This window comes from Ambystoma mexicanum, chromosome 13 (genome assembly GCF_040938575.1).
Source record: "Ambystoma mexicanum isolate Mex_15411 chromosome 13, UKY_AmexF1_1, whole genome shotgun sequence".
NCBI lineage: Eukaryota > Metazoa > Chordata > Amphibia > Caudata > Ambystomatidae > Ambystoma > Ambystoma mexicanum.
Window position 1 is genome coordinate 192,574,481 of NC_090938.1, and position 26,382 is coordinate 192,600,862.

The 26,382-nt window shown below is 46.4% G+C and overlaps 1 protein-coding gene across 2 annotated transcripts in view; it reads right to left on the reverse strand.

The window, feature by feature from the left end:
- The window catches only part of UBE2T (ubiquitin conjugating enzyme E2 T), a 275,752-nt gene that overhangs the window by 111,886 nt on the left and 137,484 nt on the right, over positions 1–26,382 (reverse strand). Inside the window, exon 5 of one of the 2 annotated variants that reach the window (XM_069633600.1) lies at positions 22,950–23,048. In XM_069633600.1, the coding sequence (XP_069489701.1) occupies positions 22,950–23,048 (99 nt within the window). The remainder of the gene's footprint in view (positions 1–22,949; positions 23,049–26,382) is intronic. The other variant, XM_069633601.1, reaches the window with a different exon arrangement.

The window sequence follows — 26,382 nt, forward strand, 5'->3', positions numbered from 1 at the left end:
ATCAAGCGTTGGCAATAAAAAGCCGTTGGATTTTATTGATACAAAACATGGTTATAGGTAAATAATAAATATGGTTGATCATAATAAATCCTCTTTTTGGGCACCGGGTACAGAGATGACCCCCATATATTCTCCTGGGAGGGTGAGGTATTTATAAACTCACCCCCCTGCCTTCCATGTAGTAGATCCTGCAGCCATCCTCTTACATTCAGTTAGATGGTCTCTCCTTGGTGAGGCCCTGCGGCAAACGGGTCTTGTCTGCACGACCACCGCCCCAATCCACCCCCCCGCCCTATCAAAGGCAGTTCGCACCAGGGTACTTGTGCTGGCAAGTGGAGCTGTCAGGGAGCGATAAAGGCCAAGAGGTGCCAAAGACCATGTACACTTCAAAGTGGTCTATAGAGCATGGGTTGTTGTTCCCATGTCTACCTCCAGACCCTGTGTCTCCTGCCAAGCATCCCCCCTCACGCTTGACGCCCCCCTGCAATCCACATAAGTGTGTCTCCATTCACGAGTCTTCCTGTGTCTTGTCTGCACGACCACCGCCCCGATCCACCCCCCGCCCTATCAAAGGCAGTTCGCACCAGGGTACTTGCGCTGCTGGCAAGTGGAGCTGTCAGGGAGCGATAAAGGCCAAGAGGTGCCAAAGACCATGTACACTTCAAAGTGGTCTATAGAGCATGGGTTGTTGTTCCCATGTCTACCTCCAGACCCCGTGTCTCCTGCCAAGCATCCCCCCTCACGCTGGACGCCCTCCTGCAATCCGCATAATGCCACGACATATACACGTCATTCATTCACAAACACACCCCTGTTTCGAATTCTTTATAACCCACTTCATATTTCTAATGAGAACTTCTTTGCGCTTTGCTAGTCAACCCGTGAACGTGCTGGTTATCTGCTCTTCGTCTCTGTGAACTTCCGTGACCACTTTGAGCAAACTCGTCAGTTTGCAACCTGTGAACTGCTCCCTGTTCTACGACAAGAAACTACTCTGATCCCTGCATCTAACTGTTTGTTCGTCAAGGTAAGTCCATGTACCATAATCATTTTGCGTCCAATTTTTTAATTTATATCTATTTGCTAGTAGTCATCAAATTGCATCCATGTTTTCTTTTCGTTCACGACAGTACATGCAAGGAACTAGTCACATATTCTGAGTTTAGTCAAATTACTTTTTCTATTTTTTGAAAGTTATTGAAATACTTATCCGCATGTGAATAACGTGTATAGTTCCAAGAACCAAAACGGACCTTGCATTGAACCTTTTATGTGTCATTTAATGTTTTAACACATTGGTATTCATAGAGAATTGTTGATCTTTACTTTTCAGAACTTTCCATAATGCCTGCCTGTTCCATTGGCGGTTGCCCTTCGAAGACCCATAACAAATCTGAAGGTACTATAATGCATGTTTTCCCTAAGACAATAGATCAGATAAGAGAATGGGTCCGATATTGCGGATATCCAGCCTCTGAGCTAGAAAGTAGAGTCCTAGAAGTCTTTGCGGACAAGAGGGGTGATCGATACCGCATCTGCAGCAGGCACTTTAGCCCAGACATGTACTCCACATCATTGCTAATAAAGAAGAAAACACCGCGAGCGAGGCGAAAATTGCTCTCAAACGCTATTCCCACTCTATTCGTCCACATCCCTCCACTGGTGAGTCAAGTTTACGGATTTAGCTCTCGGCCTTGCGGTAGTGTGTAGCATTAGCTAACAATAATTTCCCCATTTATGTATCCACTCAATATGAAGGCGGAAGATTCTCCATCCGTGTCGTTATTGCAGTCATCAGCCACTTCAAGCGCCTATCGGGTAATCTTACTTAGCTATTCTGACACTGACTTGTTTTAGGCATGTAAATCAATAGTTTTAATTGATCGTGTAATTATTTTACCTAATGGTACACCACAGTACTCGTCCTCTAGTCTTTGTTTTCAGTTATAATTATTGTTATCCAAAATAATGCAAGTACTGTCTTTCAGGGAGATGCTGAGGAGTCCAACGCATTGACGACAACCGTAGATGTCACTCAGATGCTCGAGGTACGTTTCCGGACAGTTCCATCGATGGAGATCATCAGATCTTGCATTCTTGTAGCGTGATTGTTACACACAATGTTTCTTTCGTTTTTAGCCATTGGTATGTCCTTCTGTCGTCGCCCTCCTATGTGTCTTCTTTTTTCAATATTGTGTTCATTACTAATGAAAGTCCTATGTTTCAGGGAGTCGATGGAGCATTAGTCCAAGAAGAAGGGGGAGCATGCAGTTACGGGTCGGCGCAACAGCTTGCAGAAGTGTGCACCGCAGTTACAGCGTCCCTTGATGTTCTTATGCATTTCGAGGTATGGATACTGACAGATCAATCATGCGAGATCAAATGACGTGATTACATCCGCTATACTTCCTTCTTTATTAACGCAAGTACTATGTTTCAGGGAGCTGACGGAGCTTCTTCAACAAGAACATCACCCCTAGTAGTTGATGCAGATCTCTGGGTGGTGACACTTCCAACGATGGAGCAAATCGAATCATATTTAGATATCCATTATTTATTTTAGACAACTGATCATTTGTGCAGGTCTATTTAGATGAGCCGTTGACGCCTGCAGAAAGTTTATGTTCTTTTAAACAAAATAGAAAACCATACTAATGCAATTACTGTGTTTCAGGGAGTTGCTGAAGCGTCATCTTCAATAATATCATCAATGGAAGTCTATGCGGAGCCCGAGGTATGGATCTTGACAGTTCAATCTAACTAGATCAACAATGCGTGAACTATTGTCGTTTGAATGTTCTACACAAGGCGTTCATTCGTGTTTTGCTATTGAGATGTACGTATGGGTATTGGTCCCCAAGTACATTTTGTGTTTTCAATATTATTATACATACTAATGAAAGTTCTATGTTTCAGGGAGTCGATGGAGCCTCAGTGAGTGATGGATGTGCTTATCATGAAAATATAGTCGTTGCAGCGCGAGAGGAAGTGGAGACATGCACACACGAGTCGGAGCAACAGCGTCCAGATGTTGAAGTTCGAGGCAAGAAAGTTTCAAAGAAAAGAAAGCAAAAGAAGGTTAGTGTCCTGTTCACTATATTATGTTGTCTTTCACTGTCAATAGTTCAATACTGTAAGTTGTGTTTAAACTGAACATCCCTTTTCTAATCTGTCCTCTAGTTGCGAGTGGGTGTAAGAACTAGATCTACACAGACAGTGAAGCGAACGAGAGATGTTGCTTGTCAAACCTTTTGGCAGGGACTTGAGACTGGAGATGCATCGTGCCAATGGGAAGAATATGAAGTGATTGACAACGGAGCTATACCACCACCAGCCATTGATAGTGAATGTCCTCCTGGTAGTTTGGATGCAGTCGGAGATCAATTCACAGAATCCACACCCGCAAAAAATAAGAGCGCGCGAAAGTTGAAGACATTGTTTTTTTCTCCCATCTCCGGACAAGGAACAGTTGTTGCAGTGGAAGAGAATGACATGGACGACAATGAAACACCATCAATATCACTCAGCATAGCGGAAGACGATATCAGAGATTGTATCTTTCATGCGAGTGACATGTCCTCAACGTTACAGGCCGAACCAGCTGGGATGCAGAGTGACAGTATAAGGAAAGAGGCCAAATTCATTGTATTCGATAGCTGTTTGATGGATATTATTATGATGATGAAATGTGGGCATTGGGTTGGTGGGGAAGTATGTGGGGAGCCATTGATTAATGTGACTCGTGCAATTCGAGGCACTAACCTTAAAATACATGCCACCTGTACACAATATCATCCGTTCGCATGGTCTGCACAACCCATGCTGGGGCAACTGCCAGCAGGCAATCTACTTTGTGCAGCGGCCGCACTTTTTAGTGGTTCAAGTTTTAAAAAGTTACAGTATTTCTTTCAGTTTGTGGGAATCCATTTCATTGCGAAAACTCAGTTCTACAAATACCAAACCGATTATCTATTTCCAGCCATCAGCGAAGCTTGGAGAATGGAAAAAATGTCAATGGAAAGTACATTCGCGGGCAAACGCTTCAGGCTAGCCGGTGATGGACAGTGCGACAGCCCAGGATTTTCAGCCAAGTACTGCACCTACCACTTTCAGGACATGGAAAGTAAGAAAATTGTGAGTTCGGTGGTCGTGCAGGTGTCACAAAGTACATCCTCAGTGGCCATGGAGAAAGTTGGCTTTGTAGCATCATTGCAAGAACTACAATCGCGGGGAATGGTGATCGACCTGATAGCCACGGACAGACACGTTTCAATTGCCAAGACAATGAGAGAAGAGTACAAAAATATAAATCACCAATTTGACGTATGGCATCTTGCAAAAACAATCAATAAAAAATTGTCGGCTGCAGGAAAAAAAAAAGATATGCAAGGTATTTCACAGTGGTCCAAGTCAATCAGCAACCATCTTTGGTGGAGCTCAAAAACATGTGAAGGGTCGTTGGAAAAATGGCGGTCAGTAATGTTGCACTGTAGCAACGTACATCAATGGTCGACAAATGAACATTTCCACAAATGTGAACATGGCCATTTGTCCACAGAGGAGGCACGGAAGAAGAAGTGGTTGATTCCTTCATCACCCACTCACAAGGCCATTGAAAAGATTGTATTTGATAAAACTATAACAAGAGATTTGAGGGGACTCACGGAATTCTGCCACACAGGAGATTTGGAGGTGTTCCACAATATGTGCCTAAAGTACAGGCCCAAAAGATTGCATTTTGGCATGGAAGGCATGATAAATCGGACTCTTCTAGCGGTCTTGGCACATAACCATAATGTTGGCCGTCAACAAAGTAGGACGACCGGAACTTTAGGGACGCTTCGCTACAATAAGGCCTTCACTAAAAGAAGTAAACAATGGGTGATCAAACCAGTGTTTGAGGATATGCAATATGAGTTTATTGAGAGACTTATCGTAGATGTCCTCGATAGGCACATACATGGAGTGGTGAACGAACCTATGCAGGGGACAACTGCATTGCCACCCAACATTGCCTCTGTTCCATGTCCACCTAAAGCAGAGCTCATTGAGAAATACACATCACGGTTTAAATGATTGTAATTCGATTGTCTGTTCTCTCGAGTCTCCTCATGTTGCAGGCCCAAACTAGAAATGTGTGCTCGCTCAAAGTGAAGGTCAGCTGCTTTGATGTTTTGCTCGGGTGGCGGAACGGCCCACGACCCAGTATAAGGTTCTATTGTGATTTGACCTTGACAGGCCGGGACCATCCCGAAAGACTAAGAAAAGATAATGAATAAAATTTCAGAAACGAAACGATGACCCACGTTCATTAGAAGAAGTAACGTCGGCAAAGAAGGAGTGGTGTTTCGGGTCTGCCCTACACAGAGACACAATGGAAAATGCAAATATAATGTAAGTAACTTTTGATGAGTTTATACCGCAATTTCATTACTATACAGTGGCTTTAAAGACGGGTTCAGTTGTACTTGTTCGTTCTATGTGGCATATTGTTTTCTACCGCGCACTATCTTGAGGAGAAACATCTGCTTTTACTGAAGCACCTCAAAACCTTCCTCTTTGCTTCTGCTTTCTCTCTCCCTCTCCCCTGCTACAACTGGTCCTCTGTCTGCGACCTCGGTCCTGGGCCCTTCCACTCTCCACCTGCACTGCCTCCCTGTCAACCCCTGCACTGGGGGACTGTCTCAGTATCCTACAGCCCCCCCTTCCCAGCACTTGTTCTGCACTTACCTTGCACTTGCCACCAGCTGGCCCTATTTATTTATTATTTTATGCTACTTACCTTGTACTCCACTCCCCCCCCTCCCTGCCTCGCCACGCCACGCCTTTAAACACTTGTGTACACCCAGTAGCGCTGTCCTCGCTATGAAATGAATAATTTTAATAAGGATCTGATGGTGAGACTAATTTCATTTTTTATGTTTTTAGGTACATCATTCACTACTGTCTGTGTCACGAGTACCAGACACCGGCGGACGGCTTCTACAGCCGCCAGTTGCTTCTCCGCGTGAACAACGTTACCACCCTGACCATTTTATGGGACGATCGCCAAGTACAAGTATGCCCTTACGCGGTACTAACGGTTAGATGCAACATACCTACCGTTGTGGTGGCCTAGTGCCTCGTTGTTGGAACAGCCATGCGATTATCAGTGCGACCGAAGAGCTTATTTTTATCGTAAACCAACACCCTGTGTACTGCACACGAACATCGCTTCCCTCAAGACGAACTAATTTGGATCGAGAGCAAAGAAAAATGCAAATCGCTGAATATTCTCTAAACATTTGATGTCCAATAAATGTACTTTGCCAAATGTACAATCTTGCCGTTTGCTTTTAAACCACGGTTTCACATTCCGAATTGTGGCGCTGTATTGTGAGATGCTCTAAGACCCTGTGTACAGCAAAGGACCATCGCGTTCCTCAATACGAACTTTTTGGAACATGAGCAAATAAAAATGCAAATCGCTGAATATTCTCTAAACATTTGATGTCAAATAAATGTACTTTACCACATTTACAATCTTGCGGTTTGATTTCAAAGTACAGTTTCATATTCCGAATTGTGGTGCGCTGTATTGTGAGCTGATCTGTGTTGATTTCCGGGGTCTGTGTGGAGTCGCGTAGAAGACGCCTGGGCGCGTTTGCCTACGCAGCACAGTCACGTCACGGATAGAGGCGGGGAATATGAATGTTTTGATGAAGTCTGTTTCAGGGGCGGGGGATTTGATTTAGTGCCGCAAAGGCAGGTGAGCCAGGTCGATGGGCCGAAATGATAGGATTATCACAAAATGGAGGCTGATTTCGAGTGCGATAATGGGCGAAAAGTCGGGTAAGGTCCATAGGAAAGTTTCCTACGATCTACCGATTTATGCTTACAAACACATGGCCGACCCGTAGGGACAATAAAAAAAAAGTCCCGGAACTATCCTTTAACATGAACAGAGGAGGCTGCGTCATATCACAAAATGGATGCCCCATGTCAAAACTTTGAGCCTCATTTGCTAAAAATTTTACATAGAAACTTTGTTTAAAAATAGGTTTTATGTATATTTGATTATGGCCCATCTTTGGGTACTACAACATTTTTGATTGGACTTCGCCTTTAAACCTTTTTTTAATCTTCCTTCCTAGAGACTAGAAAGTATCCACAGGAACTTTTGACTTTTGCCGCTTTTCAAGACTTTAAGCTACTCCGAACTGCCTTTTAAATACAGTGGCGTTTTGGACTTTAAAAGACTTGCTGCAGGGAAATTGCCTCTAGAACCTGAAGCTCTATTAGGATAACGTGCTTTCCCTTCCCAAAAATCACCATCTTATATGTGTATTCTGATTCAATGCAATTACTTTCTTACTTTGTGGGTGCGCGTTAGTACTGATAGTACCGCAGACCTGTCAAACTCCTGCAACAATTGTACGCGTTCAGCAACTACCAACTAAGAAGTAGCCTTTTGAAAGTAATATAAAGTCTACCTATGTGTGTTGGTATATTGTGCTATTTAACAGTGACTCGTGTAAATATAGTAAATATATATTTTAATATAAATGCATGAATAAGTGTTTCTTGGATGTGCATTACTGGCTAGTACAGCTCACATCTTAAAATAAGCCAGACTGCTCTACCAAGGTCTCTGAGTAGTACAGACTGATACTAAGAGTTGGGGATTGGACAAGTTACTTACCTGTAACTGTTGTTCTCCAGCAGGGGTCTGGCATGGATTCACATGCTCATGAATGTTCCCCTGTCAGGCTGGGAATCCTCGGTAAAAGAAAAACCAGTTTCACTTTAGTTTATAAACTGTCTTTCTCCTCTAAACCAATCACTAAGCTCTGGGTAATACTACCCCCATCCAATGACTGCCCTCTCCCTGAGCCCCTATTCTTCAGGCAGCCATCTTCAGATTTGGTAGAACGTAAAGTGGCAGTAGGACCAAAAGAATAGCCGCAGAGGGGCAGGCGGGAGGGTTCGCATGTGAATCCATGCGAGACCCATGCTGGAGAACAACAGTTACAGTTAAGTAACTTGTTCCTTCTCCAGCATGGGGTCTGGTATGGATTCACATGCTCATGAATAAAGACTACATAGCAGTACATACATACACATCCACGGGAGGTGGCAAGGCTCAACAGAAGCAATTACTCTTACTTCCTCACCAGGCTCACCTTTAAGCGAACAGGTTGCGCAGCACTATTTGGCTGACACTAGACTCCTCCCGCAAATCCCTGGCAACGCAGTAGAATTTCGGGAAGGTGTGCGTCGACCTCCACGTAGCATCCCTGCAAACGTCCAGCAGGAGCACACCAGACAGGAACACCATTGTTGCAGCGATCGCTCTGGTAGAATGGGCTCTCGGACGGCTAAGCAGCAGTCAGTTTGCCAACTAGTGCAATGAGTGATGCAGCTGGAGAGCCACCTGGAAATTGAAGCCTTGCACAAAGCCTTCCCATGGTTCACAGGGCCAAAGTTCACAAAAAGCTGAGAAGTCTTCCGGAAACTCTTCATGTGGGCCACATAAAACTTCAGCGCTCGAGCCACATCTAGTGAGTGCAAACTCCTTTCAGCTGGCAAAGGCGTCAGAAAAAACACAGGCAACACCAAGCGTTTGTTGAGATGAAATTCCGACGGAACCTTGGGCATGAAGGAGGGTGCGTCACCACCCTAATTTCGTGGAAAGTCAAATAAGGCAGCTTGCAAAACAGGGCCTGGATCTCACCTACTCTTCTGGCGGAGGTAACGGCCACGAGGAAAGCTGTCTTCCAAGACAGCAACTTAAGCCATGTTTGATGCATAGACTCGAATTGAGGCCCCATGAGCCTAGTCAATACCACATTGAGTTCCGCCGGGGCCAGAGTCTTCACAGCGGGAACTAACGGAACAGTTGCTTGATGAACTCTTCGACTACACGGTGCGACTAAAGGGGAAGACCATCCTAGAGATCGGGAGTAGCGGGAGGTAGCCGCCAGATGCACCTTTAATGGAGGCATGCGCCTGCCCCGATTTAGCCAATGACAACAATTGCAGAAGAACTTGGGGGACCGTGACGCTCAGAGGATTAATCTTCTGCGACCGTCACCAAGTCGCAAAGCACTTCCATTTGTGTTCGTAGCACTTCAAAGTCGACAACGCTCTGGCCCTTGCGAGGACCTACCCGCAATACTCCGGCAGCTCAACCATCAAACTCTAGCACTGCAAGAGCCAGGCCTTCAGGTTCAGTGACCCTGGATCGTGGGGCAGAATGCGCTTCCCTCCCTGGTGAGAAGATCTGAGACCACTGGCAGCTTGATTGGAACGGACGCCGACATGCTGAGAAGGTCCGGGTACCAGATCTGCCTTGCGACGAGGATCATCCTGCACTGGTACCGTCTGAGTTGACTGAGGACTTGTAGCAGTGTTGGCAATGGAGGGAACACGTATAGAAACAGCCCTTCCCAAGGGATGGAGAATACATCTCCCATGCCCCCCCCCCCCCCCCTGGGGAACCTGCTGGTGAACCTCCGGCACTTGGTGTTCGTCGCCGTCACAAACGGATATATCTGAGCACTGCCCCACTGGTGGAAACATTTGTCTGCTTGATCCTGCCAAAGCTCTCACTCGTGGCAAGAGCGCAGCTCCCTGCAGAGAGAGTCAGCAACAGTATTCTTTACTCCTGTCAGGTGAAACGGAATGAGGAACCTCCTCTGGGCGACGGCCCAGTGCCACAAGACCTGCACTTCTTTGGAGAGCGCTGGGGATCTGGTGCCCCCGCATTTCCAGATGTAAAACATTGTGGTGGTATTGTCTGTGAAGACCCTCACCACTTTGCCCTTGAGGGATGGCAGAAACGACTTGAGAGCCCAAAACACTGCCCGTAGTTCCAGTATGTTGATGTGTAGCGTCTTCTCCACCGACAGCCACAGGACTCTGGCATGAAGACGTCCGGTGTGGGCTCCCCATCCTTCCAGAGAAGCGTCAGTCGTGACAGTCTCCTGGTACGGGAGACTCTGGAAGTCCGCGCCTCCGGCGATTTTGGAGCGCACGGCCCACCACCTTATTGCCTGACGAAACTCCTCAAAGTGCGATTTTGTCCTGAAGCCTCCAGACACCTAGGTCCAATGGGCGTCCAGGAATTCCTGTAGCGGGCACATCCTCAATCTGCAGGGGATGCTCAGGTATATACAAATGACGACATCATGCCGAGCAGCGACTTGATGGTCCTCACCGTGGCAACCCTCGGTTCTAACACCTTGCCCAAGATGGCCGCTATCCTCTCCTCCGATGGTGCCGCCAGGCAGGACACTGTTGGGCCTGAATCCCAGAAACAGCACGTCCTGCAATGGAGTCAAGCAGGACTTGGCATAATTCACACAGAACTCAGGTCCGTCAGCAGCCCGACGGCCCTCGCTGTGTGCTTGACGGTGAGGTCTCTCAATTTGGCCCGGATGAGCCAATGGTCGAGCTAAGGATACACATGAATCCCATCTAGCCGTAGATGGCTCACCACCGGAGCCAGGCACTTGAAGACACTGGGCGCTGACTTCAGTCCGAAGGGAACCTCCTTGAACTAGTAATGCTTCCCTTGTACGACGAAGCACAGGAACTTACGATGCATTTCAAGTATGGGGACGTGGAAGTACATGTTCTCAAGATCCAAAGACGACAAAGTCTCCCTCCTCCAGCTGGTCGGGCACGTGCTGCAACGTGACCATCCTGAACTTCTGGACCTGTTGGTACTTGTTAAGTCATCCCAGATCAAGAATGTGCCTCCAGCCCCCGCTCTTTTTTGTTACGAGAAAATATCTTGTGTAAACTCTGGAGTCACTATGGAACCAGCTCTATCGCCCTCTTTTAAAAACATGTTTTTAAACATGGGCAAACTTCCAGCAGCAGCTGAGGGATGTGTTGTTCCTGTTCCAAAGTGTGTTCCAAAGTGTGTCCGTGGGCGAGAGCATCCAGCACCCATCGAACGGTGGAGATGGTCTCCCACACGCTGACGAAGTTTGCCAGCGGGCCTCCCACTAGGGTGCAGGCCCAACATCTCGGCCAGTTGAGTTCTGCTTGGAGGGCAGCGTGCCGCCCTGGGAGCCATGATGACAACAGTGGCCACCTCCAAAGGCTTGGAGCGATCTCTATTGGATTCCCGGTCATATCTGTCCACGATCGTTAAGGCGTTGGCAGCCTTGACCGTCGGCGCCGCAGAGTAGATGACCTTTCTACCTATGGAATCCAATTTCTTCACCTCGTTGTCCAGGGGTGCAGATGGAGAAGACGAGGAGTTAGACTTCTTCCTGGCGGCCGCCAAGTCTGGCGATGGTTGAGACCGCAGACACTTGGGCGCAGACTCCGGCACCCGGTATTTCTTTTCAAGTCAGCGTCTCTTCACAGGGGCTGAGGCGCGTTTCCTCAGCAGAGCCAGCTCCTTATGCTAGACGTTGTCTAGGAGCGGTACAGACAGAATGGTCTTCCTTTTCTTCTCTCGGCGCTGTTACAGGAAGCCCTCCTCTTCCGGAGTGAGCTGGAAGAGTTCCGACGCATGGGCAATCAAGGAGTTGAAATATCCCACTTCGTCCGGCGGAGAAGTCATTGGTGGCGGGGTCATGCCCCGGTCGATGCAGTGTCCGTGTCAGTCCCCCCCAGGGAGCTAGGGGGGCAGTGAAGGTTGGAATGGATGCATAGGGTGTCTCTTCCGGCTGTCCTGGTGTTAACGGGGTCACCGCCGGTGGTGCCGCTGGCATCCTCTTAATCTCCGACACCACCGTGTGCAGGGTCGAGAGAATATACAGGTCTCTAGGAGGTAGCTGGGGAACCAGGTCCCTGGCCCCAGCGCCCACTTCATCATCCCCATCGACATGGTCATTGCCGCCGCTTCCGGCACGCATCTCCGACGTTCTCGTCGTCACCACCCTCCTCCGGGATGGTGTTGACAGAAACCATCGACTCCTCGTCGGCCGAAGGAATGTCTGTGCCTTGGAGTTCTTCTCTGAGCCCCTCCCCCTCATCCTGCCCTGAAGGGTCGGTCTCGGGCTAAGGTCCGGTATCCTCTTCTCCGGAGTCTTCACTACTGGCTTGGACAAAGCCGCCACCTGGGAGGAAGACCCACTCTGGCCACCACCGGGGCACCCTGGACTGGGTCAGTCCCTTTTGCCTTTGAAAGGGAGGCCACCACCAACTCGATCGAGGAGAACGATTTGGCCTGGATCACCTGAGCCTTCGTGGGCAGGTCGGACACCTTATCCTACTTTGCCTTCTCCTGTTTCTCCCACAGCTTCCCTGGGGTAGCCGACTTTCTCTTGGGCAAAGAGCTGGAGCGGTGGCTGGAGATTGAGGCAGACGGAGACTAGGAACGCGCCCTGACCGTCATGGGACCCGCTTGCGCGGAAACCCCAACAGAAGCGGACTTACGGTGCTTGGCCTTGTCTTGGGCCCCCACGAATGGAGCACCCTCAAAAGGACTTTGAAGCCTACAATGGCTTGCTGGATCCCGATGAGGCATGCCCCTGTGAACCAGCCTGGGCACAAGCCCTGGCCTTGACCCACGTCACCACTGGACCCGTCAATCCTTCATTGTGCGCTTGGAGAAGCCACCGCAGATCTCACAATCCTCTTCCTTGTGCATCGGGTGTAGACAATACAGGCACTGGGAATGCTTGTCCATGAAGACATTCTGCAAACCACAAAAGGTGCACAGCTTGAAGTCCTGCAGCATTATCCGGTGCCGAGTAGGCCTGATGGAGTTCTGGAAACTTCCAAGAAGAAACACTCTACTATTTCTGCCCAGGAGGGGCGATGAAAGATGCCGAAAAAAGGGTTGCCGTTAATCGGATGGATAAACGATTGAGCACACAGGCTTGATTGAACTGAAAACAGTTTTCATACAAAAAAAGTGTGAAAAATGCAGAAAGCTCAAAGAGTGAGACACAAGGACTGCCAACTCTTGAACGTGCAGTAAAGATTTGAAGATGGCTGCCCGAGCAGGGGCTTAGGGAGAGGGCAGTCATTGGCTGGGGGCAGTATGACCCAGAGTTCAGTTATTGGTTTAGAGGATTGTTAGGGAGAAATGTGCTAATTCCCTCTACCTTACAGACCCCCAGCAACTTTGCTGGATTTTGAGGACTTGATTTTTTTTAACCTGGAGAGAGTGCGACCCTTTTTCCCCACTTTCTCATGTATTTAATGTGATGTTATACACTGAATTTCTTTTTGGTTATGGAGTCTAACCAACTCCATAGTCATCATCTTTTACAATTGTGTCACAAAGCATCTTCAGTGCAGTGAGACAGGGAAGTCTTTCGATTTCCCAAGGTTTAAATACCTTCTCTGGGATTAACTACTATTTCCCAGAACAGCGGAATGAAATTGAGTTCACTTAGCCCTGTAAATTTCTAGACCCAGCACACCCTATCTTACAATAGAGTGCTGGAGGGGTTACTTAGTATCCCATATGTCTAGTTACTCATGTAACAGTCAAATATTACCCTTTCCTCTCCGAATGGCAGGTGGCATGGTTTTGCAATGTACTACCATGATTTACCCCGACCGCAAACTGTTCGCAGCTCCGGTAACGTTAAATCGCGGGAGCCATGTTTTTCAAGATGGCGTCTGATCCTCCTTTGTTAAAACAGATCCTGGTCATCTTTTTTTGCCATTTCTTTGTGGAAAGGTCCTTCAAGTTTTTCTTGTGTGCCAAACCAGTTTTTGTCTCTTTGTTCATTCGCCTTTGGCAGGCTTCAGGAGTAAAAACCGCTTTTGGCTCTAGAGTGTCTGGGGTAGGCAGGAAGAGAATGAGGTGCCCGAAACGCTAGGAGACCCAAATGCACTGACGACTGGCTGGCTGACTGTCCAGCAAGGACAGGCACCCTGCTGGGTGAGTGGCAGCCAGGCTGGAATGAATGGAGAGAACTGACTAAAAGGCCAGTCTCTTGGCTTGGAAGGCAGAGTCGACCACTGGGCGAAGGAACCGAAGAAGAGCTTGAAGAGGACGGCTGCTGCAACTCCTGGACCGTTGGTTTGCCCGTTGAAAACCTGCTGCAGGTCCGAATCGCCAAGTTCGCATCAACAGAGAAGCCCTGCAAAGGACGACTTCTCCCTTTGAGTTGGTAGGACCAATCAACTCCCAAGTAAGCCACCTGGACACCCATCTTGGAGCTGGTTGCATTCCTCAGAGTGCTGCAAAAAACCGTAGAGCCAGGGAGAAGGACACCAGATTGTGTGTGTTGCTTGTAAGCTGGCCTAAAGCTTTTGGAAGATCCTCCAGACTCCCACGAAGCAGGACTGACCGAGCTTGAGCCCCCTCAGCAGAGTGCGGGACCCCAGACGTGAGGAAAGTCCACCTTGACAGCCAGGAACCGCGCTTATTGGTATTTTCTGAACCGCAGGGAGCTAAAACGCGAAACAGCCACTGAAAGTAAAGTTTGCTGGTTGCCAGCTTGGACGGTGCCAGTACAGTGCAGGAGTCCCCCGATGTCCTCCCACTTGTCTCCACGATTGAGGCCCAGAAACAGTGAGATCTGCAGAGCTGTACAGAAACAGAAGTCTTCAGCTGCATCTTTTTCTTCTTTACTAAGGTACTGTAAAACTAGCCTAAGAGAACTGACCTAGTGCTTGTAACGTCTGCAACTCACAAGTCTAATCAGCTTGTGGCCCTACATTTGATTCTTCTTTTTACCAAAGACTCCTAAGAACTTGTGCAAAGACTTTTCCATTTACTTACCTTAAGTGCTGCATCCCAATCAAAGACTTTGGCCTATTGACTTTGGCTTAGCCTATTGAATTGAATGACTCTTCTCTTGCTATCTGAAAGTATTTTCCCTGCATATGACCCTTTGTATTTCTGGTGTTCGAATAACTTTTGCCTTTTACTTACTTTTTAAAGAGTATTTTGTTTGCCAACAGTAAGGTATTAATGTCCCCAGCACCCTTGTTACTGAAGTCACCTGTGGGTGTAGGTTGTGTCTGCGGGCCATCCCAAAGGGGCCTTGTCTGATCCAGAAACTGAGTGTACAGTATTGAAGTATATTTGTGTGTTACTATTCTATTGCTACCTTCTGAAGAAGGCTTTATAACTGACTGATACATTGTTTATGCAAGAAACCTTGAGTTTAAGTGTTTATTTGAATACATGTAACTGTGAATCTTTGTTCAACTCCAATACAGCTCACATTTCCCCTCTTGAAATAAGCCTGGCTGCTCAACACGGAACCAATACTTTATAGTACAAGCTTATACCAAAGGTTGGGTTACCTATACTTGTAGTAATAGTTGTTTGTAGTGTACTCAGAGGGTACAGCATTAAAACGTTTCCTAACAAGGATAAAGACAGTTTATAAACTAAAGTGAAACTGTTTTTTCCTTTACCACGGATTCCCAGCCTGACGGGGAATATCATGAGCATGTGAATCCATGCAAAACCACATGCTAGATAACTACTAACCACCGGGATAGCTTACTAAAGTCTTACCTCCAAGTGGGACTTTGGGTAAACTCACCTAACAAGGAAGCTGCAATGGATGTCCCAAATATAAAATCAAAGGCCAGTGCATATGCTTATTCATGCTGACGAATCTGCCCTCCTTGTGAGGACTCCTAATGCCCTCAACGCCCAGCTACAGCCAGTTTCTTCCTATAGTACTTGCAATCACTTAATCTTGAATAAAAGCAAGTCAAAAGTGATGACCTTAAGCAACGCAAACAGGTTTCGGTCAAAGGTGAAGTAGTGGATAGTTTTGCCCATTTATGAGTGACATTCACATCCAACTTCTGTTGTATGGCGCACATTGCGCTTGCTTGTAGAAAAGCCTGGTGGAGAGATCATCAAGTGACCTTTAAACACAGGGACAACTATGCAGCAGTAATTGTAAAAGTCTTCTGCGCCAAGCTGGGTGGCACAGAGCTATGTGGGTTCGACAATCCAATTTGCGAAAATAGGCATTCTTGAGCGGCTCTTCTGAAAGAACCTGCTGTACCTACACAGATGTTTCCCCATCAGCTGTTCTTCATGCAGATGTTAACTTCCAGAAACAAAACTGAGAGTTTTGGACTGTCCGGACAGATATGCGATCAAGAGAATAACCTCAGAGTTTAAAGAACTGGTGGATCTGGCATGGCACAAACACTTTTCGTAAATGTTTGGTTCCCCATATTGGAAGAATCTGTCGAAGGACTTTACTGAAATGGGTCTTGGCCACATTCTCAATCAGGAATTTCATTCAATAGGTAACAGATTTCTACAGCTTAATTTAAAAGAAGCCCAAAAGCATAGTAAAAAGGCTGGGTGAGGAGGAGATAACCAGCTCCTGGAGTGACATATTTGTAAGTGGGGAAGGCCATCAAACATATCGATCGACACTCACTAACCTGCAGATGAGACACCGCTTTCTTGCACGAGCGAACATTTAAACCCCTTTCAGTTGTCACTAACAAATGGAAGGAAGAATCACATCCAAGATGTCCAATGCGTGCAGTGGAAAGAGAGGACTTGTTCCATTTTCTTATGGTATGCCCGGCTTACGATTCTCAGGGCCCAAAGTATTTTGCCTCTCAAGAAGTAAAGGCCTCCAGGGAAATCCAGGTGATGCTATGATTTTTTTTTCTTCTGTGGGACCAGGATAGTAATAGGACCCAAGTAATTGCAGATTTTTTTGGGAGCTTTGCGTCAGAAAACTAAGTAGGTTGGAAACTGTTGGGACAGGAAAAGGCCCTGGGGGCTGCGAGCAAGGACAGAAATAGAGAAGGATCATCACAAGCTCTCCTGCAGGGTCTAAACTATCCCTCTTGTTTTAGATCACAAGGAAGTAAAGGGCTATTCACTTACTATTAATCATTGTGAAAATGTGTTGATTTTTTCCCGCTGCGGTGTAGGTCCGAGATGTGTTTTTATAGTCATCTACCCTCCCCCCCGGCTTTGTGAAATTTGCTATGTTTCACTATGTTGTTTCATATGCGGTTTCTCATTTATGTAAATCTCATCATCCTAACAGCTACAATTCTGATTCGGGGAGCTGGAAGACAGGCAATATGGACAGCGCCCGTTCCTTGAACACAAACCAAATTAGATGTGATGAAGGACCGAGTAATAAAAATAAGGGCAAATTCAGAATCACGATCAACAACAATATTGCGTCAAAGAACACTTCTGGTGTGCCACGAGGGACCTTGGGTGATAGGGCTGGGGACAACTGGGACTGGCTGGCCAGCTCACTGGCTAGAAGATCATAACGCCAGAGCCCAGGTAATAACCCCCCCCCCTCCCTTCATCCACTTGGGCTGCTGGAACACGCGTGGCTGTAAACATCTACTGGGAGAAGGTAGTATTCGATTGGGAGACCTTGAGCTCATTTGTCGTCAGGAGACGTGGCTGTGTGTTCAAGCTATCAAAGATTTCGCTTCCTCATCAACCAAGCAATAAAAGGCCCGAAGGGCAGACCAATGGCAGGCCTATTGACCGCCATTAACGAAAGCCTGCGAGTAGTCTGGTCAAAAAACATTTCACCATTTATTTAGATCAACCTACTGGCATATCAAATCGGTGAAGAGGACGCTATGAGGCGGATCCTTCTGTGTAACCTGTACTGGAACTGCAACAACCCTGCAGCCAAGAACTTCATGGACCAGTTACTGGAGGAGGTCGATGCTGCTATGATCGACTACTCCAATCTGAATGTGATTTTATGTGGGCATTAAATATTCACTGTTTCAATAATTGTGGCGCTCTCATAAATCACTATCTGAGTAACTTACAAGTTGAAAAGCGAGGCCTGTTGTTTAGGAAGGAGTTCCTTCTGAGAAATATCTCATTACTAAATTGCATTACACCGGGGGACATTCCACCAAATCCAACCTGGAAGAGAGGGCCTGATTCTCAAATTCTAGACTATTTCCTTGCTTCCAACAGCTTTCACTGTAGAGTAGTGGCCTTGACGATCATGGAACACAGAGTGACCACAATATGTAGAAACTAACACTTGAATTGGGCAGGACCACAAAGTCTTCGTCAGATGGGGATGCCCGGGAAGTACAGCCTGGAAGGAACAGAGTAAGATTATTGAGGAAAAATGTATCAACATTATCCAAAAACCTAAGAGATAATGGTAGGCCGGAAGACATAGATTATATGCGGTCCTTGGCCATCTTTAGCGAACAATCTGGCCCAGGAAGATCTAAGGGCTTCCACCATAAATATACTTTCGACCATAAGATTGCTACAAGAAAAAGGAATCTAAAAAAGATGCAAAGAGCGCTGAAGAAAATTCCTTATCCGGCATTGCTAGTGGCCATTAAGAAAACGAGGACCACATACAACAACTGGTTAAAACAGCATAGGCAATCTCTATTGCAATTGAATGCTGAACATATGCTGGAATTGGTTGCATCTAAAAATTCGACTGAAATGTGGCAAATCTTTAACATGCTAGACGGACCTCAACAGAGTCTCATCTCCAACCCTATTCCGGCGAAGATTTAAAAAAAAGGTAGCAGGCGCTGCTCTCCAGAAAGAACATGGCATGATAACCTGTTCTGAGATGAGAGTGTGCAGCACACGCTTTTTGCTCACTGTACCTTTCACAGATGGGAAATATCTATTTGCATATCAGTCTCTGTCCCGCCCACATGGGCAGGCCAGCACCGAAATGCTATGGCAATTCCTCTGCTACCTTTTGTGAAATATGTGTAAGGAACTTGGGGTTGGTCACCCTAAGATACGTGGGGGCAACTAGACGTGGTCTCCCTGCTCACTGTGCTCACAGAGGCACAGCTTCACCTCACTGATGAGGCCCAACAAGGCTGAAACACGTGTATGGGGTTGCTGTCGGTACTCTTGTTCAGAGAGGAATTGCCATAGCATTTCGGTGCTGGACTGCCCATGTGGGCGGGACAAAGACTGATATGCAAATGAATATTTCCCATCTGTGAAAGGTACAGTGAGCAAAAAGCGTGTGCTGCAAACTCTCACCTCAGAACAGGTTATCATGCCATGTTCTCTCTGGAGAGGAGCGCCTGCTACCTTTTGTGAACTATTCCGGCGAAGGACTGGATGGACCACTTCTCCAAACTCTTCTCAAAGCCCACTTTGCAAGCCACGAAGGCTGTAGAAAACTCATGCTCAAATCGGGAGTTTGAAACTGAAAGGGAAGATATCCTCGCCCTAATCAATTAGTCAAGCAATTCCAGAGCTGCAGGTCCTGATTGCCTCACAAATTTGACATTAAAACAATATCCGGAGGAATGGGCAACTTTTTTACACCAACTATTTTTACTGGTGAAAACAAAACGTAGCATTCCGGCAACCTGGACTAAATCTATTATTGTACCGATCTTCAAGAAGGGTGACAGGTCTGTGGCCGCAAATTATAGACCTATCGCCCTCTTGGATGTTATTGGTAAACTTTTTGCGGCCTTGATACTGAATCACCTTACGGCCTGGAGCTGGGATTCCAAACATTGTGATGGCTGGCAAGCAGGGTTTGAAACTTTGGCAGAAGCTAAAGGACTGGGGGTGCCCTACTGACCCACGCAAGGCCATGGAGGCCCTTCATAACAATACAAGTATTCAAATCAAGCTGCACCAAAAGGTTGACTTGTCAAACCCCATCAAAACAGGAGTGGGCCTCAAGCAAGGGTGTCGACTAGCCCCAGTTATCTTCAAATTATACATCTCCAACTTGGGTGACGTCTTTACGGACATCAGATGCTTTCCCCCCCGCCCTCATGTATTGCGGGCTCCCCAATGAATAGACTGTTGTATGCAGATGATGTCATTCTCCTGGATGAAACCCCAACCGGGCTCCAGCGCCAATTGAATGCTCTAGCACTTTAATGACTTAAGAGTAAATGCCAACAAATCAATGGTGTTTATTTTGGGGAAGACAAGACGCAACTCCATGAAGTTCAATGGTTGGCATATAAATGGTGACCAGATCCGAGAGACATCAGAACTGCTCTATTTGGGTATTCCGATCAACGTAATGTACAGTGAAGCCCCAAGAGAAATAGCACTGAGGCGCAGATTGAAAATGCGGACAGCCCAGGCTGGACTGATTAAATGCAGATATTGCAAATTCACACCAACACCCTTGCTCTGTTTCTACACCATGAAGGTAGTCCCTATTGTGACCTATGGGGCTGAGTGCTCTCTTCAGTTGATCTGGAAGGTATGGCAAATCCTAGAAGGCCTATTTTGGAGAGCTGTACTTGACCTCCCTAACTGTATACCTGTGGCTGTGATAAGAAAAGAGTTTCGACTGATTTCTCTCATTACTTATGTCAGCTGGAAAACTATCTTTCTATCGTAAATGCTTACTGCCTCCACCAGATAGCGGTTTTGGGTTTTTCGGTCAAGCACTGAAATCAGAAGAAGAGCCTTTACTCTTGAATGGAGTACCAAATGCTTGGGTTTGTTGGACTCAATATACTCTACTGCTAACTACTAATTGAAATTCCAGATCTTGTGAAGAAACGGCTGTATGAGTATGATTGGATTGAGTCCTCAGAGCTGGCGCAGTCATCCAAACTTTATGGCAAATACTGCGTTGCTCTGAAGAAGCGTGGCTTAACTGCGCTGTATTTGAGTAAGTGTCCCTCGGCGGATGTTGCAACAGCAATTTCTAAAACTTTGCTTCAATATTTTTCCGGCCAAAGAAATTCTTGAAGCGAGAAAACAGAAAAGCACGAGAGTCTATAAATGTCGGCTCTGTGGTCATCCAATGGAAACACTTCGCCATCTCAGTATGAGTTGCCAGGGCATCAAGGACATTCGACGTAATCTACTGGGGAGATTTTTTGTAAATAATCGAACTTCAACAAAGAAAGATGTTTTGTTACAATTGCTACAGGACTCAAGGCTATCTAACTTTTGCCCTGTTAGAGATGGTATCAATCATCTTTAAAAAACTCGATTGAGAGAAGTGAGAAAGAAAGTTTATTTCTCCATAATAAGACTGAAAGAGCTGCTAATTCTGGTTGAATATGGTCATTCCCTCCTCTTTTTTACTTGCATCTTCTCCTTCCTCTTTACTTCTCTCCTCTTTTTCTTTTTCTATTTTTACCTTTTTATAGCTATTGATTGAAATTATTGTATCATATGTTTTTTAGTGTTATGGAATTTTCTTTTACTTATTTTGTTTCTTTTTCTTTCACGCTGAATTTGAACTGCAATTGGTAAAAAGCTTCTTTTGAAGCCAACACAAACATTTTTTTTAAAAAAAAGATTTGTGTAGGTGCACGCAAATAGGCAATCCTGTTGGCTTTTAATAGAAAGGACTACCATATCCCAATAACTCAACGTCTCCCTTGGATACAACTTGCCATCAGCAGTGTGCCCCCCTGCCAACATGTATGCAACTAGGAATAATCACAAATGCATCTGTTCTTAAATGATCATATTCATAAAGTTCAAGAATGCTAAGAATATTACATTTAACTCACTACCACCAAACCATGCATTTAAGTTCTCACCCAAGGAGTCCAGATTACAATAAGAACATTTTGAGAAAGGAATTTAAAAATCTCACCTGCTTCCTTCTGTTGAGCACTACTCTCTTTCAGTCTCACAAATCTCCTGCTTTTTACACCAGAATACTTTCAAAATGAGACATCTAGCAAATGGAACTCCAAGAAGCAGAGAATATCAATGGACCTCAGGTGAAGGCGTCAGAGTTACTAATAATTGACTTTCCAAGCGGGATCAAATTGAGATGACTTGGAAGCATTTTACTCTCTCCTTTTTTGAACTTGGGAGAAAAATGTCTTTAAGGCTGTAGGTATTTATTTGTGACTAAAAATACATTTGTAGTCACAAAGTGTTTATAATCCTTTCTTTTCAACTAGTGATTCATGTAAATTACAGGATTTGTTTTTTACCTTAAAGTTACTCTTGAGATCAGGCTGTAATAGTACAGTTTCCGGGGCACTAATCTGCTATTACCATTGAACCAAACATAGCAGAGGAGCTGTGTTGGCAGACTAAGTAGATCCAGTATGCAGAAAGGTCAGTTTACTATTATTTGTTGCAGGTATTTTTGCTTCCCCTTTTTGGGCCTGATCGGCCCGTGTTTGTGGAATCGAGCAAATAGCACGCTTCTTTTCTGTAGACCTGGTACTCACCCAGGTACTAAGGACTAACACTAAGACAGAAATGCCAAATAGGCCCAAGTACTCGCATGAGATCTGCAAAAGGTCTATAAAGTGTGCAAAAAGAACTGTCATAAATGGCCCCATGAAAAGGACTCAAAGGAACCTGGAATTGACGGAGCTTAGTACAAGGAGAGAGCAGTGCACGGCAAGGAGTAGACCGACAGCGCAATTTGGATGAAGAAAAAAACACATAGATGGACAATGGCTATGAGAAACTAGTTATGGGTGAGACCGCCTCAAATTCCAATGTAGATACGAGAGATTCTGTGCCATGCTCCTTCTGATGTGTTTTTTAACATCATTAAAAGTGTCTTACTTCTATACCTGTGTCCCGGGCTCACAATTCAGGTATGTCGATTAACACAAGATGTTTGGCCACAGCATTGGCCAATCGTGCTTATTTATATGCTAAAAAGCCAACAAGAGTAGACACTGCTTAAAGCTACTATATTAGTTCAAACATGAATCATCCTCAACATTCAAGACACAAAGGCACAGAGTTATCTCACATGGGAGCAATTCAAACCACTTGCACAGTTTTTTAAAGGGAGGATCTAAGTGCACTAATAGTCACAAATAAAGAAGTGTAGTTTTATTGAGGTATGTATATGGGAGATGAGAAAATATTGTAAATTAGACAGTAGACCTATAGTGGGTGGGTGACGTTCGATGAGGATTCATGGACAGGATGCAGCTCTCCTTGGCTCCAAGCCAATTTATATTGACCAAGTCTTTATTCAGGCAATGACACAATCTCTCTACAATTCAGTATAAAATGCATTTCACAAACAAAAACACAGACAAAAAAAAAAAAAAGAACAGAACATTTTAAACAGAACACTTACAATATCGGCCATGAGAGGGTCATCTGGGTTGGGCTCAGACATCAGCAGCTGTATGGAAGTAAGGACGGTGGAAATGTTCAATGAAGGTCTCCAGGCTCCCTTTGCAATCGAGAAAACAGAATCACAGCAACATTCAAAAAATGATACATTTGATGTTCAGCAGACCATCCAACAGCTCAATGGAAAGCCATGATGCATAGTACGCATTAAATGCAAATATGACTTGCTAGGTAAGAATTGGTGCAGTCCGACTGGTGGGTACGCAAAACATCTCTTGGTATTAGGTAATCCACCTTTTAACATAGGTCTGAACTACACAAGTTGGTAGTGTGACTGAGCAGCCAGGCTCATCTTATGAGTGGTATTGTGAGCTGTAGAGCTGTGCAATGAAAGCAGTAATTACAAATATCAAATACAATACTTAAAGTTATGTAATAAATATATATTTATACACAAAGATAAAACATTTAAAAAGCAGTAATTATCTGTAACATTAATTCAGTTAGTATTCAATTAAAAAAGTGAACAAAAAAAAAAGCAGCTGAGTAATTCATTCATGTTACACATGTTCCAGCACCCAGAGGCAATGTCATTTGAGATCAGTAGAGCCTTTATATAGCATCACCTTTGCAATATTGAGTTTGTCAAGGAAGGTAAGGGTATGGTTAGATATAAGAGATGAGAACAGTTAGATTCTCCCAGAGGGATGCAGGCAGTCTATTTTAAGTGTTCAACATTTACAACCTATAAGGGAACAAGCACTGCCACTGGCAATATGTTCAGAAGGAGGCCTTTAGGGAGCCATTACTGCCAAAGTCAATGGACAAAGTCAAAGTTCTGATGCTCGTCATAGAAAAATGTTCTCAAATAGACTGTGTTCAAAAGAGAAAATCACAGCAACTCAAGAGGAGTCACCTTTAGAAAGCACAAGCTGTAAAGCCAATGCAGGTAAGTTGAGCTCAACTTACTGTAGGGTTAAAGCACACTCTCGTAAGATAGGAAGTAACCCAAAATGGCACAAGGATAAAATACCCAAAGCACCACCGTACCTTGAAAATGAAGAAAGTGTTCCAGCTGGTTGCCTTCACGATGAAATGCAGTGCAGCAGACCTTTGTTCCTGGTCCTTGGCCGTGGTGACCAAAGGTAGGACGTCTGGCAGGCTCCAGCGGCAGCACTCGAAAGTGAGGGACTCTGCAGCAATGGATTTCTATCGATTCAGTGGCTTTTTGTGGTTTTGGTGCTTTTTTCTCAGCGCCAACGAAGAACCAAAAGCTCTGGTTAGGATTTCTTTGATCCCTAGGTCCTTGACTCTGGTGAGGGGACTCTGGATGTGGATTTCCTGCTTCTGTGGGGTCCTCTAGATGCCCACAAAGATCTGGCCAGATTCAGACTTCAGAAGACAATGCACTCCCAGGTTGTTGAGGTACCGAGGTACCCCGGGTATTAGGCTTCTGCAGCCTTGGAAAGTCGCAGAAATTCAGGGGTTGCGCCAAAATAGAGAGTTTGTCTCGAGGCTAGTTGGTCTCACCAGCCTAAGGGAGGAAGTTGTCCTCTACGGGTCTTCCCGGTCTTATTCGAAAACTGGATCAGCATAGCTGCAGGGCTTCACCGGCACTTTGCGGTCAATGAGGGTGATGCGGGCGTCTTCTCTAGTCTTCTGCTTTGGATGTTGTCCTCCAGTAGTCGACTGCTTCTAGTTCCAAAAACATCACTTTTTATGCAAGTTCCCATTCACGCAGCAGAGTGGCTGCCCTCGAGCCGGCCAATAGGAACTGGTTTCACTCCGGCACACATAGAAACAAAGAACAGGGAAGTTTATGGACTCTCCCTCACTTCCTGCCTTTCCACACACTGGAGCCCGGGCGGGCTTCAGGGCTGAAGACCACCAAAAGCAAACTACACAAAGGACTCAAACCTGATGCAAACAACGGAGTAAAAGCCTAGAAGAAACTAACAAGCAAGGGTGAAAAAAGAAGACAGGGGCCATTTTGAGGAAGCGGTCACCCTTGGGTGCAGCACAGCAGCTGCGGTATCAGCCTGCAGATACATGTCATCAGGTAGTAAAAAAGAAGCCACTGCCACCAGCCATTCAAGTGAGCTAGTGTAACAAAATGTTACATGAGGAATGGGGGTTAAAGGAATTACCATGTAACCCCTCCACCCAACCCCCAGCACTTCACATAGGGTGGTGTGTACTGGACCTGTAAAAGGTAAGTAAGACAGGGTTCATCTTACTATTCTTGGCAACAGTAGTTCACCCAAGAAAATGTAGTTATACATTAAGAGAAGTCCAAGTGGAGGCCACCAGGGGGGGTGCAGGCAAGATGACTGCCTGAGTCCTAAGCTCTACTCCCAGCCCCGGGAAACCAGCAGAATTATAGCGGAGTGAGGGATCTATCACGCTCCAGAAGTCGATATTCTGCCATCGGTGAAACCCAGAGGTGCCCCCTGTCCTTGGGACTGCCGTTGGAACTTTGAGGGCACCCCTGCCCCTGTGGCCGGCGGCGGAGTAGGAAAGTGAAAGTGCCCAGTGCCTGGCGCAGAGGGGAAGGACTGAGGAGGAGCCGAGCCACCAGCATAAACGTGGTGTTGAAAGCCAATGCCCCCGAGCAGACATGGCGCAGCGAGCTGAGGAGGCACTTTGGGCCTGGCGGGGTTGCCTGCACTCCGTGGGCACTCATTCCCCCCCCCCCGGACAGCATGTTATGTGGTCGGGAGACATAGAAGAGGTTGCGGGCCTCTATCGCGAAGGGAAGCAATGGCGAGGGGCTCAACCGTAGCTGTGAAGGCGCTGTGAAGGCGAGACGCCTGGGCTTCGTGAGGTCGGGGGAGCCCCAGGAGGCCGAAGGCCCCCTAGAGCGGTCACTCTGCCCCCTCCGGAAGTGGGACAACACGGGAGCGTGCCCCTGCTAGCACTCACAGGCAGAACAAGTGGAATCTGGTGAGACCTTAAGGTGAGGAGCCACCCTCCTCCCCCCACGGGGCTAGTTTGGAGACCAGTCGCCCCCATAACACCCTTGGGGGTCGAATTGTTGCCGAGATCTGGGGAAGTAGTGCACACCCCGGAAAACTCAGTGGGAAGCCCAGCCATAAACGACTGAGCTGGAGTGGGTCATTGAGGAATTGCCTGGCCCTGGGGCTCCCAATTGGACTCTAGTGGGAAGCATCAAGCAGAGGGGAGGGAGGGTAGCAGACTTGGCAGCCTGGGATTTATTGAGCAACCTGCGGAGCCTGGCAGTGTCCAGTGACACGTGGAGGTAGTGATAGAGCCCCCTGAGAGGGGTGTCACTGATCACTGAATGGAAGCTTGAGGTGTTTAACAGAGGTGTGGAAGGAACGGCTGACCTGAGATCCTCAGGGGGGGGGCGCTTTAGGAGCAGCGTGGGCCTTGGCTGCGCAGTCCAGGTTGTCTGGTGATAAGGCTTGGGGCAA